At 38.6% G+C, this 15,699-nt stretch overlaps 1 protein-coding gene across 1 annotated transcript; it reads left to right on the top strand.

Moving 5' to 3' along the window:
• On the top strand, nt 1-15,111 carry LOC142139816 (keratin, type II cytoskeletal 7-like). The gene is made up of 13 exons (XM_075197685.1): nt 1-426; nt 1,951-2,159; nt 3,508-3,568; nt 3,880-3,975; nt 4,604-4,768; nt 4,865-4,990; nt 5,462-5,682; nt 6,229-6,257; nt 6,917-7,048; nt 12,247-12,308; nt 12,390-12,469; nt 13,911-14,173; nt 14,645-15,111. The coding sequence occupies exons 1-13, from the start codon at nt 1-3 to the stop codon at nt 15,109-15,111; spliced, it is 2,337 nt and encodes a 778-aa protein (XP_075053786.1).
• Nucleotides 15,112-15,699: the final 588 nt, after the last annotated feature.

Below are 15,699 nucleotides of genomic sequence, written 5' to 3'. Positions count from 1 at the left end.
ATGTCTCATCACTCCATCCTCTCCTCTGGGCACAAGGGCTACAGCTCCTGTTCTGTTGCTTTACCTAAACATTCCAGCTCACACAGCATCTTCTCACACTCTGCTAAACATGGAGGACACGGTCACAAGACTCAGCATTGCTTTACCAGCTCAAGTGCTCACAATATTGGATCAAAGGGACACAAAATGTCAGTGGGAAGTTTTCATTCAGGGAAAAGTGGGCACAAATCTGGATTTGGTTTTGGTGGAATTGGTCATGAGTTTGGGGGATCATCTTGTTCTGGAGGAATCACCTCTGTTACTGTGAACAGAGGTCTTCTGGAACCTCTTAATTTGGAGATTGACCCAAGTATCCAAAGAGTGAGGACTGAGGAGAAGAATCAAATTAAAGGTCTGAACAACAAGTTTGCCTCCTTCATTGACAAGGTACAGTACTGTAGTATAGGACTTGGGTATATACTGCTTGCCTTAACATAAATGGTTCTACTAGTTTGAAATATGTGTCAGGGCAATGTTTTTATTTTATTACTTGTCTAATTAATTGTATTTGTTGTAATAAGTCCATTTTCTGTGGGTTCTTTCAAAGTAGTAGGTCACTCATAAGCAACTTAGTATTACAGTTAATACGATAATTTTAAATCGGATATTTGCTCGCGGCAACAGGGGCTGAGATCAAAAATCTGCCTTAAAATTACCGTACTAATGGTAATACTGCACACTATTATCATAGTAGAATTGGCCCCTTAGACTTTGTCAATGTATGTGACACTGTGTCTTACAGGCACTTGTTACACCTGGGCATAAAACTGTCTGAAAGTCCAGAGGGTAGTTATCTATGGTTCATATTTGGACTGGACTAACATTGTAAGTTGTATACTACAGAGTTATGTTTTTGGAAAAATGCTATTTACTTTGTTACTAAATTATATAATAGTGTCTGTTAAAACCACTGCTCCTAAAAACATACATACAGGTTACACTAGAGATATGATTTATCCACAATGGAGAAGGATCTAGGTATGCTTAAAAATCACAGCCTTGGCAAGCAATTCTAATCTGTGACCTAAAGAGACAGCAGGATGTTATTTTAAATAAAAAAAAAATGCACAGACACTAGAGAGAAAAGTATAATTTTGCCCCTCTTATGTTGCCTTTATATTGCACTGGGGAGACCTTAACTAATATATACAGTTCTGATTGGTCACAAACAGGATGCAGCGGAAATAGAGAGGGTGCAGAAGAGGGCAAATTAATATGGAGTATGGAAAATCTCCCTTATGAGGAAATATTACATTTATTTAGAATGATAAATAGAGGCTATAGTCTCAGATTAATCTTCATGGGCCTAAGTCATTGAGGAGAGGAAAATAAAAAAAAAAAGGAGTAAGTTTGCTCCTGGACAAAACATGCTACAATGCAAGGGGTGCAAATGAGTATATTGTTTATGCAACATGGTTTTTCCCAGGTGCAAAGTTACTCAATTTTTATACTTTGTTCTCCTTAATGGATCAGGTCTCATATGTTTAAAGTCCTTTACAGTAAGAATAGTGAAACTTTGGAATGTATTCCCACAAAAATAGACACTGTAGAATAAAGAAAGGTTTTTAAAAACACAGAACAAAGGATAACTGGTACTAAAACGTGCAATAGAATATTGATTCAGGGAGCTGTTGGACTACAAGTACAGAGTCAGGAGGGAATTATTTCCCCTCTTAAGGCAACTTAGACTGTGCTTATTGGGGTAGGCTGTCTTTCTTTTGATCAACTGGGGATTTTAATGATGAATTTTGAGCATGGACATAATGTGATACATTTTTCCAGCACATGTACCAATATATTTGCATATCCACATACTTTTAAATTCATAATATATAGTGAAAATACATTTTTATTTCTCATTTATTTTATTTCTCGTTTATAACTTATTACTTTAAATTCTGTTTTATTTAGGTGAGATTTCTGGAACAACAAAACAAGATGCTGGAGACCAAGTGGGGACTTCTACAAAACCAGAAAACAGCCAGGTGTGAGATTGAACCCCTTTTTGAGGCATTTATTAGCAACCTCAGGAGACAGCTGGAAAACCTGGAATGTGAAAGAGCCCGTCTAGAAGCAGACAGGAACAACATGGAGGGAACCGCCGAAGAATTAAGGAGACGGTATTCAATTCCCGTTTTATTGAAACTTATTTTGGATTAAAAGAGGTTTCTAGATCTGACCATTCAGAACAAGTACAGATATTATATTACCTCATAATTTAGCTTTTGTATTGCACCGTTGGGTTGCATACTTTTCTTGAGTAATAGTCGCTTGCGGCTTTTCTACCCACGGGATACAGACAAATGAGGAGGCAGGGGTGTTACCTAAGTCATAGATGACAACATTTGATTGACTGTAAACGGGAGAAGGTTCAACCAGTCATATGCTGTCCTCTCCTGGTCAGTAAAAATACCCCCTTTCAAACTTCTCCCTGGCCAATTGCTGTCAAATACAGTAGTTGAATATTACTGCAAGTGATGGGAATACCCCCTTTAAACTGGTCATTAACCCAAGTCTTATGGCATTTTCGGTGGGTCCTTGTATGCCTCATTTGCTAAATTATTGTGTACTAACAATTATTAAATTCATTGTTGATCATATTTAACTATAATCTGCAGTAATACCTCACTTCTTTTACAAATAAATAAAAAATACAGTGGTTTATTTGTAGTCATTAGAAAGTAACTAAAAGGAAACATGTCATTGATTCAAGACTAGTTATCTTTACATAATAACTGCTAAATAACTATTTCCCATGTATTTTATGAAATTATTATAGATAGAATTAAACAAACCTAAATTCTATTTGTAAACACAGTGAAATATTTATTTGTAGTAAATTCCAAATTTGTTTTGTCAGTTTGCAAAATTGTATACATTTTGCAACTGGCTTATTAGACTTTTATATTTAAAACATTTATTTTCATTATTGTTTATATTATGTTTCTTTGACTGTTTTGTCTACTGTCTTTGTCATGCAATAGGCAATATGATTACACAATCTTTGTTTACTGCTCTCAAACCACATTTAAAACTAAAAAAATGTATAGATATCAACAAGAAAAACCTAGGAAAATCCACGAGGTTTGTTTATCAAATAACTTAATATCTCAGGATTTACCTTATTTTTGTGTGTCTTTTTTCATACAATCAATAATAAAGTAAGTAAAGTATGCAATGTAATGAAATTTTTGCCTGCAAAATTAAAATAATGCACCACCAAATAGTCACTGTGCTGATGTTTTAAATGACATGTAGAAAATATTATTGGTAGACAAATATGCATGAATTAGATTGCACTATTTGATATAGTGATACCAAGAAGTCAATCTATATTTATTAATAGGAAAACTGGTTATATTTGGCATTATTTTATTGTTACATTATTTTAATTATTATTGTACTTCTTGCAAAATATTAATCTATATTATGCTAATGAATAAAATGTAATATGATATAATTTGGCAGCTATGAAGAGGAATTAAATAGACGTACCGCTGCAGAAAATGAATTTGCTGGACTTAAGAGAGTAAGTTTCCATAATTGCCAATTTCAAGTGACATCTATACTACAAAGTGAAACCATGTAATAAATTAACTGATAGGTAGCTAATATCTCTATTTAATACAAATGCAGATTTTGCTTTTAATAGATATGAACGATTGTTACTTTATTTTATATTGGAAAACAAATACAATTCCATTAAGCTTAATGCTCACCCCTATGGAAAATATACATTATGTGAAATGTTATATTACATTCACTATATTATATTAACTCAGCATAAACCATTAGTACAAAAAGAATAGATTTGTAAATGAAACACACTCTAATCTATAGGAGGTTGATGCAGCCTTTATGAACAAAGCTGAGCTGCAGGCCAGAGCCGACTCCCTGACTGATGAGATCAACTTCTTGAGGACTCTGTATGACGCGGTAATGTTTTATTTTGCTACATTACTGTTTGAATCATTTGCTCCTGACTGTGTTTTACACACCTATGTTAAGTTGAATGTGTTGATTTTTGAGCTGATCATATTCAAACATCAGCTTTAGTCCATTTTTCTGAGCAGTATTGAAACAAATCATATTTTGCTAATTTTTTTTCCAGAAGATTTGTCTTCCAAAAATACAATTAGTTTCTTTATAACCCAAGACTGGAGGAAACAATTTTACCACCTTTCCAGCAGGTGGTAAAATAGCATAAAAAGTCATACCTTCATACAACTACTAAATAAAAGTTAGGAAAGTGTTTACGTAACATGGATTGCCATAACTTGCTGAATACAAAGATCTTCTGAAAAAAATATTTTATTATTTTTTCTTTCCTCTGTTATAAATAGATTTGCATGTATAATGTCTTTTTTCATTTGTTGTAGTGGGTATATTGTAAGCATCAAACATTACTTTACCAAGGGGCACTGCTAAGGGGTCACTTTCACATAAGGGTACCCCTCTGTCAATAACATCCAAAAACTCTTTAATTTGCTGTAGTGTAGAGGATTAATTGTATGTTGATCACAAGTTTCAAAAGCAGGTGTTGTAAGAATGCATTACTCCGCAGGAGATTGGTCAGCTCAACGCTCAGATCTCAGATACTTCAGTTATTGTGTCTATGGACAACAGTCGAAATCTGGACATGGAAGGCATCATTGCCGAGGTCAGAGCCCAATATGAGGACATTGCAAACAGGAGCCGAGCTGAGGCTGAGGCCATGTACCAATCAAGGGTGAGTTTGGCAAGAAGGAAGATGTTATACATATTATATATATATATCCGGGTACACCAAATTATTGATACCTCTTTATACTATTTTGTACTGCAGTTTGAGGACTTGCGCATGGCAGCTGGAAGAAATGGAAATAATTTGCAGAACAGCAGAAATGAGATTGCTGAACTCAACCAAACCATTCAGAGACTTAAAGGAGAGATAGAGTGTGCTAAATCCCAGGTACATAATCCATGTGGACTGGAGTCCAAAGCAGTTTATACATTAAGTTATGTTATTTGTTATATCAGTGTAGGACAGTGTAGTAGTTATTTAAATACTACCATCCCAAATTCAATATTATGTGACTCCTACTACACATTGAGGAATAATTCTACCTAAAACTGAATTCTATAGCTTACACATAAATGCAAAATATAATTTACCTGTGATCCACCAGGTCTCCCCAATATAGATTAGATCAGGTGGACCTAGTCAGGGGAGGCTGTGCTCGTTGGTTCCAGCATCAATGTATGATAAAAAGCTTGACTCAGTAGGTGCAGGCTGCTGCAGTCTTTAGAGGACTCTCCACAACCTGTGAGGGCAAACTTTTCCACACAGAAGGAAGCAATGACAGCCTCTCCTAAAACTAGAAGATGTTTAGGGGGTCAACAAAAATAAATAAAAAATAGAATTTTTCTGTTATTGTCCCAGAGGGCTGCTCTAGAAGCTGCTATAAATGAGGCTGAGGAACGTGGAGAGGCTGCTGTCCGGGATGCAAAGAATAAACTGTCTGAGCTGGAGGCTGCTCTACAGAAGGCCAAGCAGGACATGGCTCGCCAACTGAGAGATTACCAGGAACTGATGAACGTTAAACTGGCTCTGGATATTGAAATTGCTACATATAAGAAGATGCTGGAGGGTGAAGAGTGCAGGTTAGTATAGAATCCAAAAAAAATTCATACATAATGAATCACAAGAGAAGGATTTCTCAATCTTTTAACTCTGAGACCACCCAATCAGTTTTAAATATGTTTAAGGCCCACCTTCTTCCCAACAATGTTTTTCCTATATTTACAGCTGCTAGTTAAGCAACTAAACACATATATAACTACACACATTGTTTAGTATACTTACTTTCAAATATTTTAATCAATCCAAGAAGGAGATTTATAACAATGTATTTTTGATTGAAGCATTCCCCCCTTTTTCTCCTGCATGCATTTCTCAGTATAATTGGATAATAATCTATTTTGTAAAGGACTAACTGTCATATATCACAAGCATGCTGCACATGATATGCTGAATCTCCAATACTGCTTGGCAAATATGCATCCAATTAGTGATAACTTACTTAAGTAAACTTTTGTAAACAACTAATTAAAAATATAAAACTTGATTTAATATGTACATCCTTTTATTTAAATGAATATTGTATTGAACATTAAATATTAATAAAATGTAAATATTCTTTATTTTAGGTTGGCTAAAGATGGATCTGTTAATATTTGTAAGTACATTATTTTTCAATAAAGAAGAAATATTTAGAACAATTTTTGAACATACAAATCTCATACTTCAAAAAGCGTTGTCACTAATTCAAGTTTTTATAAAGAGAGAAAATATTTTGAACAGATTTTCATGCTTTTGCTCTCTCCTTTTAATTGATGTCTTCCAATTGATAGTAAGAAATATTTTGCACCTATTTTTATTCTTGAGTGTTTCCTTAGTGCTATGGTGTGACACGGGAATAATGTTCCCCATTCACTGTCATGTTACACTGGATGAAAATATCTCAGAATAGTCCCTCTTTTTGCAGATAATTGTGGCATTCTAAAAACCCGCCTGGACCCATACCCTTGTGGTTAAAAATAAAGTTTACAATTATCAGCTTTTTTGCAGCACTCAGGGTTAATTGTTCTGTAGAGTAGTTTTATTGCAATAATTAGCATTAAGTGTAAAGTGTAAGAGGGCTTCCCGTGGTACAATGTGAGCTGATCACATGATGCTTACTTCCAATTCTGGTACTCTTTTCATCATCCAGGTACTGTTGTTGATTCCCTCAGGTGGGGGGTTTGTCAGCCCTTTAAGTTCTAAATTTCACTGTAATTTTAACTTAATGCAAATTGTTCAGATACATGCTAAAATTAATGTTTGTTTCCCGCTTAGCTATTCTGCACTCAAGCACTGGGGGAAAACACCATTCCAAAGAAATGTCCCATACCACAAGTGGACATCATCATCATCATAAAGCAGGATTGAGCTCAAGCAGCCATGTCTCCAAACACCATTCTAGCCATGGTCACCATTGTTAAACAGGATATGGAGAACAGAGGCGGACCTAGCAAGCTGTGGGCCCAGGTGCAGGTCGGCAGGAATAAGGAAACCAGGGCCCCCGATCCTCTGCATCTCCCATGCAGCAGGCCCCAATTATCTTCCTGGGCCCCAGGGAACTGCACCTGCTGCACCAATGGTAGTTCCGCCACTGATGGAGACTACTTTTCTTACACTTCACTGCATTTTACATGAAGAGTTTACAATGTTGAAACAACTGTCTTCATGCAATGTCTATCCCCACCTTTTCATACCTTGGATACATGCTATTTTTGCTGTCCACCATATATACCTTGTAATTTATTATCTTTTTCTGCAATAAACTGCTTTTCAAATGATATATTTATTACTCATTTTGCTATAAATGCTGTGAAGATACCGGGTTTATGGCCCAAATCTACCCACTTCACACTGGCTCACCACTCATGGATGCCTTACTATGCCAGGGAAGCCTACCCAGTACCTTAGAAGGTTCCTAGAGTCACTCAGGCAATTGCTGTTAGAAAGTAAAACAATACATTTAATGTAATACAAACAATCACTAGAATATTATATACACACAGTAAATAAATTCCAGTCAGGTTTACCACATCATCTGTCCCTTACCCCATTAGCTTAAGGAGTTACAGTCGCCTGGCTGTCCTGACTTGAAGACCAATGGTTTTGCAGATGTATTCCACTGGTCAAGAACCAAAACGCAAAACCAGCCACTTTGCAACTTCCAGCCATAAATCCTCAGAATGAATATCCCCTCCCCCCAGGAGTGGCTCATTAAATCTAGGGTCACATTTCCACAAAGATTTCCCCTCCCTGGTTAAACCCCTGGCTCTCTCCCTCTTAAACATTGGTGGGTGCTGGATCAGGGGGATGGAGGGGGAGTGAAGATGTGCTGTGCTTTCACCTGGGCACCCCTGCTGGGAACCAGACAAATGTCTGTACTAGTCATGTGGAGGACAATGGATACTAATTGGCCTCCCCACCTCCAAAGATAGGATAGCAGTAAGCCACTTCTGAAATTAACCCCTTACACTACTTTGTGATGTCACAAGGTTCCCACCTGTTACATTCTTCCTCTAGAGAAAGGAGGGGGAGAATGAATGCAGCTCCAGCTCCCTCACCTTTATCCTGGACACCATCTTATCCTTACCTAAAGCCTGGCTTTAATTTGAGAACAATGCATAACAGCATCACTGAATTAACAACAAACACATTTTTACAGTGGGTAGCATGGAAGGAAGAAACTTATATAGGCATGGCTACAATGTTCACTTGTAATTAGACACCACAGTTGTACTCTGTTGAGCTGGGGAACAAATACATGGCTATAAAAAAAACACGTTATAGTTCAAATTTTGTGAGAAAGAGCGAAAGGCTGGTTATGGCGTTATCAAACTTGTTTCGTCACAAATGTTTATATCTTTTTTATATTTGTTACTTGTGGCCTGAACTTGAAAAATCAAAAGAAACCATAGCAGGATGCATAAAACCAGAGATAATAGTATATAAATAAAAAAAAATGTATTGTCTCAATAAATATAATACATAGGCCTCATAAATTAGCAAATTGGTAATTAAAACCAAACATTTAAAAAACACTGGGATTAAAAGCTGTATAAATTGAATCGCAAATGATGTTTAAAAACATACTAAATTGATGAGTATGTCCATGTAACTCTAGTAAATATATAGTAGTTCATATAAAGATATAACTACAATAAAATACCTCCAAGATATCCAGCATACTGGCCCATAACTTGAAAGATATATAGCAATCAAAGTGATGAAATGTCACTGGCAAATGAAAAAAATTAGATAACTCTATCTTTGTATAAAGTCTGGGTTCAACAGATGAAACGCGTCAGTCATTCTAAACTGGGATTGCTGTTTCATTTATCTGATATTGGACTCATTTTATATTTACACTGGTACTAGTTTTGTCCCTTACCATTTATGTGCCCTAATTTATTTAATTTGAACTTGCCTGCAATGCTGAAATCAATCTCTACAGTTTTTTGCATGTTAAGACCTTGTTTCACCTTTGCTATTATTAATGTCACTGATGGCGAGGAAACATACTGCTGTGCTTCTGGGTAATGTTCTATCTTGCAACTTATGGGCCAATTTTCTGGATACCTTGGAGGGATTTTATTGTGATTACAACTGTATATATGAACTACTATATATTTACTAGAGTTACATGGACATACTCTTCAATTTAGCCCCTTCATCATTTGTGATTCCATTTATATAGCTTTTAGTCCCAGTGTTTTTTTAAATGTTTGGTTGCAATTATCAATTTACCAATTTATGATGCATATGTATTATATTTATTGAGACAATAAAAATATATTTTTTATATAATATTATCTCTTATTTTATGTATCCTGCCATGATTTCTTTTGATTTTTCAATTTATGGCCAAACCTATGTATCACTATCAAGTGCTGCTTTTTTTTTTTGATGTGTGTTTGTTTTCGATTAGGGGCTAGCAATTAGTCCTGCTTTATAGCTGTGATTTGTGTTTATTTGGTGTGGTGCAGCCCAGTGTGGGATTCCTTTCTCTATATTTGTTACTTGCAGGGCCTGATCAACCACTAGGCTGACCAGGCTGCAGCCTTGGGCGCTGGGTCCCGGGGGGCGTGGCGCTGCGGGTATTTTTTTTTAATATTTTTTTTATTATTTTTTTTTTCTTCATTCATTTTTTTTTTCCAGGGTGGTGGAGGGGGGGTCGCCGTGGGAGGGGGGGGGGGGTTCGCCGCGGGGGGGTGGAGGGCTCGATGATCAAAAGCATTGGTGGTCAGTGGTTAGCAACATACAGCCAATCGCCAGGCTGCCTGTTGCTGTGCAGCAGACAGGAAGCAGGACGTCTTAACTTCCTATCTGCTGATCTGAGGAGAGGAGCGAAGCTGGCACAACTACAGGTACGTGAAGCGGGGAACTGCCCTGCATATCTATAGGGAGGGGAAGAACTGCCCTGCATATCTATAGGGAGGGGGGGAACTGCCCTGCATATCTATCGGGAGGGGGGGGAACTGCCCTGCATACCTATAGGGAGGGGGGGGGACTGCCCTGCATATCTATAGGGAGGGAAGGGAACTGCCCTGCATATCTAAAGGGGGGGGAACTGCCCTGCATATCTATAGGGAGGGGGGGTAAACTGCCCTGCATATCTATATGGAGGGGGGGGGGAACTGCCCTGCATATCTATAGGGAGGGGGGGAACTGCCCTGCATATCTATAGGGAGGGGGGGGGAATGCCCTGCATATCTATAGGGAGGGGGGGAACTGCCCTGCATATCTATAGGGAGGGGGGGTAACTGCCCTGCATATCTATAGGGAGGGGGGGGGGAACTGCCCTGCATATCTATAGGGAGGGGGGGAAATGCCCTGCATATCTATAGGGAGGGGGGGGAACTGCCCTGCATATCTATAGGGAGGGGGGGGGAACTTCCCTGCATATCTATAGGGAGGGGGGGGGAACTGCCCTGCATATCTATAGGGAGGGGGGGGAACTGCCCTGCATATCTATAGGGAGGGGGGAACTGCCCTGCATATCTATAGGGAGGGGGGAACTGGCCTGCATATCTATAGGGAGGGGGGGAACTGCCCTGCATATCTATAGGGAGGGGGGGAACTGGCCTGCATATCTATAAGGAGGGGGGAACTGCCCTGCATATCTATAGGGAGGGGGAGAACTGCCCTGCATATCTATAGGGAGGGGGAACTGCCCTGCATATCTATAGGAAGGGGGGGAACTACCCTGCATATCTATAGGGAGGGGGGGAACTACCCTGCATATCTATAGGGAGGGGGGGAACTACACTGCATATCTATAGAGAGGGGGGGGGAACTACCCAGCATATCTATAGGGAGGGGGGGGGACTACCTTGCATATCTATAGGGAGGGAGAGGGGGGACTGTCATGCATATGTATAGGGAGGGAGAGGGGGACTGTCATACAAATCTATAGGGTGGGAGGGGGGGCTGCCATGAAAATCTATAGGGAGGGAGAGAGGTTGATATGTATGAAGTAGGGCAGAGGAGGGGGGCTGATATATGTGACTGGGGGAGTTTTGATGTAACGGGGGGGATAGCTACAGAGTGGAGATAAGGAAAATAGCTACAAGAGGGATGGATGCAGGGTAGGAGGTAAAGAAAATGGCTGCAGCAGGGGTTATGGAAAATGGCTGTGGGGGGGTTATGGTTAAGGAAAATGGCAGCAGGGGGTATTTAAAAAGTAGAGCAGCTTTGGGGGGCAGAATCTCATGATTGTGTGGTGGTCACAGGGGTGGTCTCAGCAATCACTAGAATACTAAATATTAGTGAGATGGGGCTGGTAGAGGTTTGTATTTGATTGACAACAAATATTCAGATATTGCTTATATATGCCTGTCCAATGGGGTACTTTTAGCTGGCCATAATGGAGTGTTTTGTTTTAACTAAAGGGCCTAATCATTCAGGGTTTGCATTATATCACATTTTTCATTTTCAAAACAGGACGCCAACTTTCCAGAAGCCAGCGAGAGGATAACAAAGTTGCAAGAGAGAAGAGCAAGAACAGGTAAGAGACAATGGCACAATCTGTCTAAATTTGAATGCTGGAGAATTCACCTGAACATTCATATTCAGGAGTGTTCCTATACACCTATATATTCGGAGGAGGGGGGAACGCTGTGGCCGTATTAGCCTAGGGAGGCCAGAACCCTTAATCAGGCCCTGGTTACTTGGTTAAATCTTTGCATGCACAGATCTAGCTCAGCTAGGCCCCTATCAGTATGCATTACACACATTCAAATGGCTTTGCTAAGGTGTACAGTGTAAGTAAACGTGATTTATTGTACAATCATCACTTTTGCTTTTAAACATAGTGCAATGTGCACTGTGTTAACTTGAGATTAATGGTTAGCTTAGAGGTTATTCCGACAATTTGAATTTTACATTTCCAAGTCGAGTGATTGACTTGGAATTTCGCTTCTTGTATCTGAGAGTGAAGCAAAACATCAATTTCATGTGACATCAGAATCTCATGAGCTTTTGGCTCTGTTTATATACAGTATATCATAGATATTGGGGGATAGGGAAGTGGAAAGAGTCGCACCAATTATTGCGGAGTGATAAAACCCTGATATATTAATTTAAATCTCATATAGATATTTTTAACTCAGGGGTGCCTCGTAAACCTAAGATTAACAAATTAGAACAACTGGAAAGAGAAAAGAGGTTTAAAGTATGATGCACTAATCACTCCGTATTCGCATTAATTATCCAGTAGTATGTCTAATTATTAAAACTTAACCTTTATTTTTAGGTTGATAAAATAAACAGCGAAATATGTAAACAGATTAAAATAGTGAAAGTGAAATATTGTATAAAAACTGGCTATGCCTTGTATGTCTCTTATTCTTCAAACACTAGGGGTAGAATAAAGTGCAATAAATATTGCTAATAGATAAATAATAATGGAGACCTTAATTCTTCTCAAATGTACAAAAAAAACCTTTATTCTTGTGTAGTTGCAGCTTCAGTCTTATAATCAGATTATTGAGCAGATTATACACAGATCCTTTTAATGTGGAATCGTATTTAATTGTATTGACACTGTGATTTAGAGCCACTTTGTAAATAGATACAAATCTCTCACTTGTTACAATTGCTCTGCTAGATTGTATCAAACAGCATGAGGTCTGAGTCATCTGAGAGAGATGAGAAGTAAAAAGACGGCAGTTTATCTATTGTGCCGAACAAGCTCAAAGTTTACTATCAAGGCTGTGCTTTGGCAGGGTTATTTATACATGCTTCTGTGTTATGTTTAACCATTTTGCATATTTTGTATATCCTCCCTGTAGAGTCCCGAGTCTTTTTCAATTGTTCTAATAAAATGCAATTAACAGCTTTAAACTAAGATCACTTTGAAAAACAACAGGGATGAATAGATTCTCAATGAAGTAGAGGCTCTAGGCTAGTATAAGATTATAAATAAAATGTCATTTTTATGTTGGTTTGTTTGGGTTAATTTGTAGATTTTATCTATATGTATTGTCCCCCACAGAACTAATCCGTTTGGATATTATGCCAACAAAACCACGGCAATAGAATTATACCCCATTCATACTGCACCAAAATCCCGGGTTTTTGCCGGGACGAGCTCAAACGACCCGGGTCTTGGTGCAGTATGAATGGTACAAGTCCAAAATCCCAGGTCTAAAAACCCTGGGTCTTCAACCCGGGATTTATCGAGGGGTAATTCCCGGGTCGGACCCGGGTTGCCTGCACTATGAATGGTGCATCCCGGGTTTTTCAACCCGGGTTACACAGAAAACATGCTGATTGGCTGTCTGCCTGTCTCTGGAGGATGATGTCATCGTTGGAAGCCCGTGGAAGATTGTAGAAGCTTTTTAGGAGAGATGGTGGATGGTGTACTCAACATCAAGCTGAAGCAGAGACGTTTTTTTAGGGAGAAAATTGCTTTTATTATTTAACAAAAACAGTGTTTATTTACAGCAATTATGACACACTGGATGGAGGAAGAGGTGCGTGAGCTGCTGAATGTCAGAGGGGTGGAAGAAATTAGAAGGCAAGTGACTGGGACTGTGAAGGATGCCACAGTGTACTACAACATCGCCAAAATACTCACACAATGTGGCATAAAGAGGACACAGCAACAAGTCCTGAACAAATTGAAGTCCCTGAAGAAGCAGTACACTAAAGTCCATGACCACAACAGGCGCAAAAGTGGCGCTGAAAGAATGGACTGGCCCTTTTATGACCAGTGCAATATGGTCTTTGGACATTCTCCTCTGACAAATCCAATTGCACTGTCATCTTCTAGCAATGTGGATGCGGCTATACCAACACCACCAGAGAGTACACAGACAAGCGAGGCCGCAACGATAATAATAGAAGATTCTATTGAAGACACCCCAGAACTGGAGTGCTCTGCCACAACAGATGACACCAACATTTCTTGGGAGGAATTGAACGATTCACAGCCATTCCCTGCTGCGCAAGTCGTTACAGATACTTCGCAAGAAACGCAGCCAGAACCAGTGCCGGTGTCAAAGTCTGCGCCAGGTCCCAGTTTACGCTCCAACAGTAAGTATCTTTAATAATCTCACATAATAACCAACTATATATACATACATATATATCTACATAATTGAAAAAAAAAAAAATGAACTGTATAAACAAAAGTGTCAAAAACAGAGAACTATATCAACAGAAATGCAAGCCAAATACCAATAAACATATCTACTTAACTTTAAAAAAAAAAAAAAAATGTTTGAACATAACTGGCAAAAAAAGAGAAGTATATCAACATAAATGCAAACCAAATACCAATATATCTACATTAACTTAAAAAAGAGAACTATATCAACAAAAAGCCCAAAGACAAATATAATACACTCCAAAGTATTAAAACATTAACACGCATATGTTGCAGTGCAAAACTACGGGGCAAGAGGTAGGAGGCCTCAAGCACATATCAGCTTACAACACTGCTTTTTTGTTCTGCCACATTATATATTCTAATGTATGTTTTACTGTGTTTTTTTCTGCGTACAGTTTACAACGTTCCTAAAAAACGCAAAAGGCCCAACAAAATGGAGCAAGCAACTAAAACAATGACAACTGTCATGATGGATCAACTGCGGGAGATGGACAGCACCATGAGGGAACACGAGAATACACAACTGCAGCGTTTCATGGACAATGAGCGGGAACTCCAGGACTCTTTCCTCATGCAAATCATGAACATGCAGGAACGCGTGTTACGCGAAAATCGTGAGTGTATGATGGGATTCATGGACAGACTCCTCTCACGGGTGCAGGCACCTCCTTCAAGTCCTTATTATTATGACGGACATTATCCTATGTACCAGCGGGGGCAACCCATGTTAGGCAACAATAACCCTCCAAACCCGGTACAGAATACACAACATGCTCAACCTATGGGTAACCCCAACATAGAATACCCACCGGGTAACCAAACCACTCCACAACCAAAAATGCCACAATATAGGCAATTGTAATAATCATGTTTTATGGTCAAATGTTTCACAGTTAATTGTTATCATGTATGTTACGTGTGATCTGGAATCACACCGTTAGCTTCACATATAACGTGAAAAGCAAATTTGCACTTACTGTTTGGGCACATTTGTGTCTTCTGTTTACTACTTGTGTATATATTTTTTTTTTTCTACATGCAAGTAAGCACTTTTATATTGTGTCATTTTATATTTTTGTGAAGAGACATATGAGGAAATATGTACAAAACAAAATACAATATGTGAAATAAACACTTTTTTTTTACTTTTACATTTGTGTGGTACATTCAAACAAGTGAGGTCAAATTGGCAGTGAGGGTGGTCCTAATAAGTTCAGCAGAGGTATTGGTGCGCTCTCCTTCAAAAGTACTGGAGTCCACTGACAGCACTGGCATTTCAGATTCCTGCACATTCCACTCAGGTAGAAATTGGTCTTTTTGAATTTCACAAATGTTATGTAAAATACAGCAAGCAGCAACCACGTGGGGCACAAGCTTGGTGTCAATGTCATTGCGCTTCAATAGACAGCGCCAACGTCCTTTCAAGCACCCAAAAGCATTTTCCACCACC

This window comes from Mixophyes fleayi, chromosome 2 (assembly GCF_038048845.1).
Source record: "Mixophyes fleayi isolate aMixFle1 chromosome 2, aMixFle1.hap1, whole genome shotgun sequence".
Classification (NCBI taxonomy): Eukaryota; Metazoa; Chordata; class Amphibia; order Anura; family Limnodynastidae; genus Mixophyes; species Mixophyes fleayi.
This window is presented reverse-complemented; position numbering and strand designations above follow the sequence as displayed.

What these genes read in the sequence shown, in the direction of transcription:
- LOC142139816 (XM_075197685.1), top strand. Translation starts at nt 1, where the DNA reads ATGTCTCATCACTCCATCCTCTCCTCTGGGCACAAGGGCTACAGCTCC. An exon ending in CTGGAGGGTGAAGAGTGCAG is followed by an intron (nt 5,683 to 6,228) that starts GTTAGTATAGAA and finishes TCTTTATTTTAG; the next exon opens with GTTGGCTAAAGATGGATCTG. An exon ending in CAAACACCATTCTAGCCATG is followed by an intron (nt 7,049 to 12,246) that starts GTCACCATTGTT and finishes TTTTTAACTCAG; the next exon opens with GGGTGCCTCGTAAACCTAAG.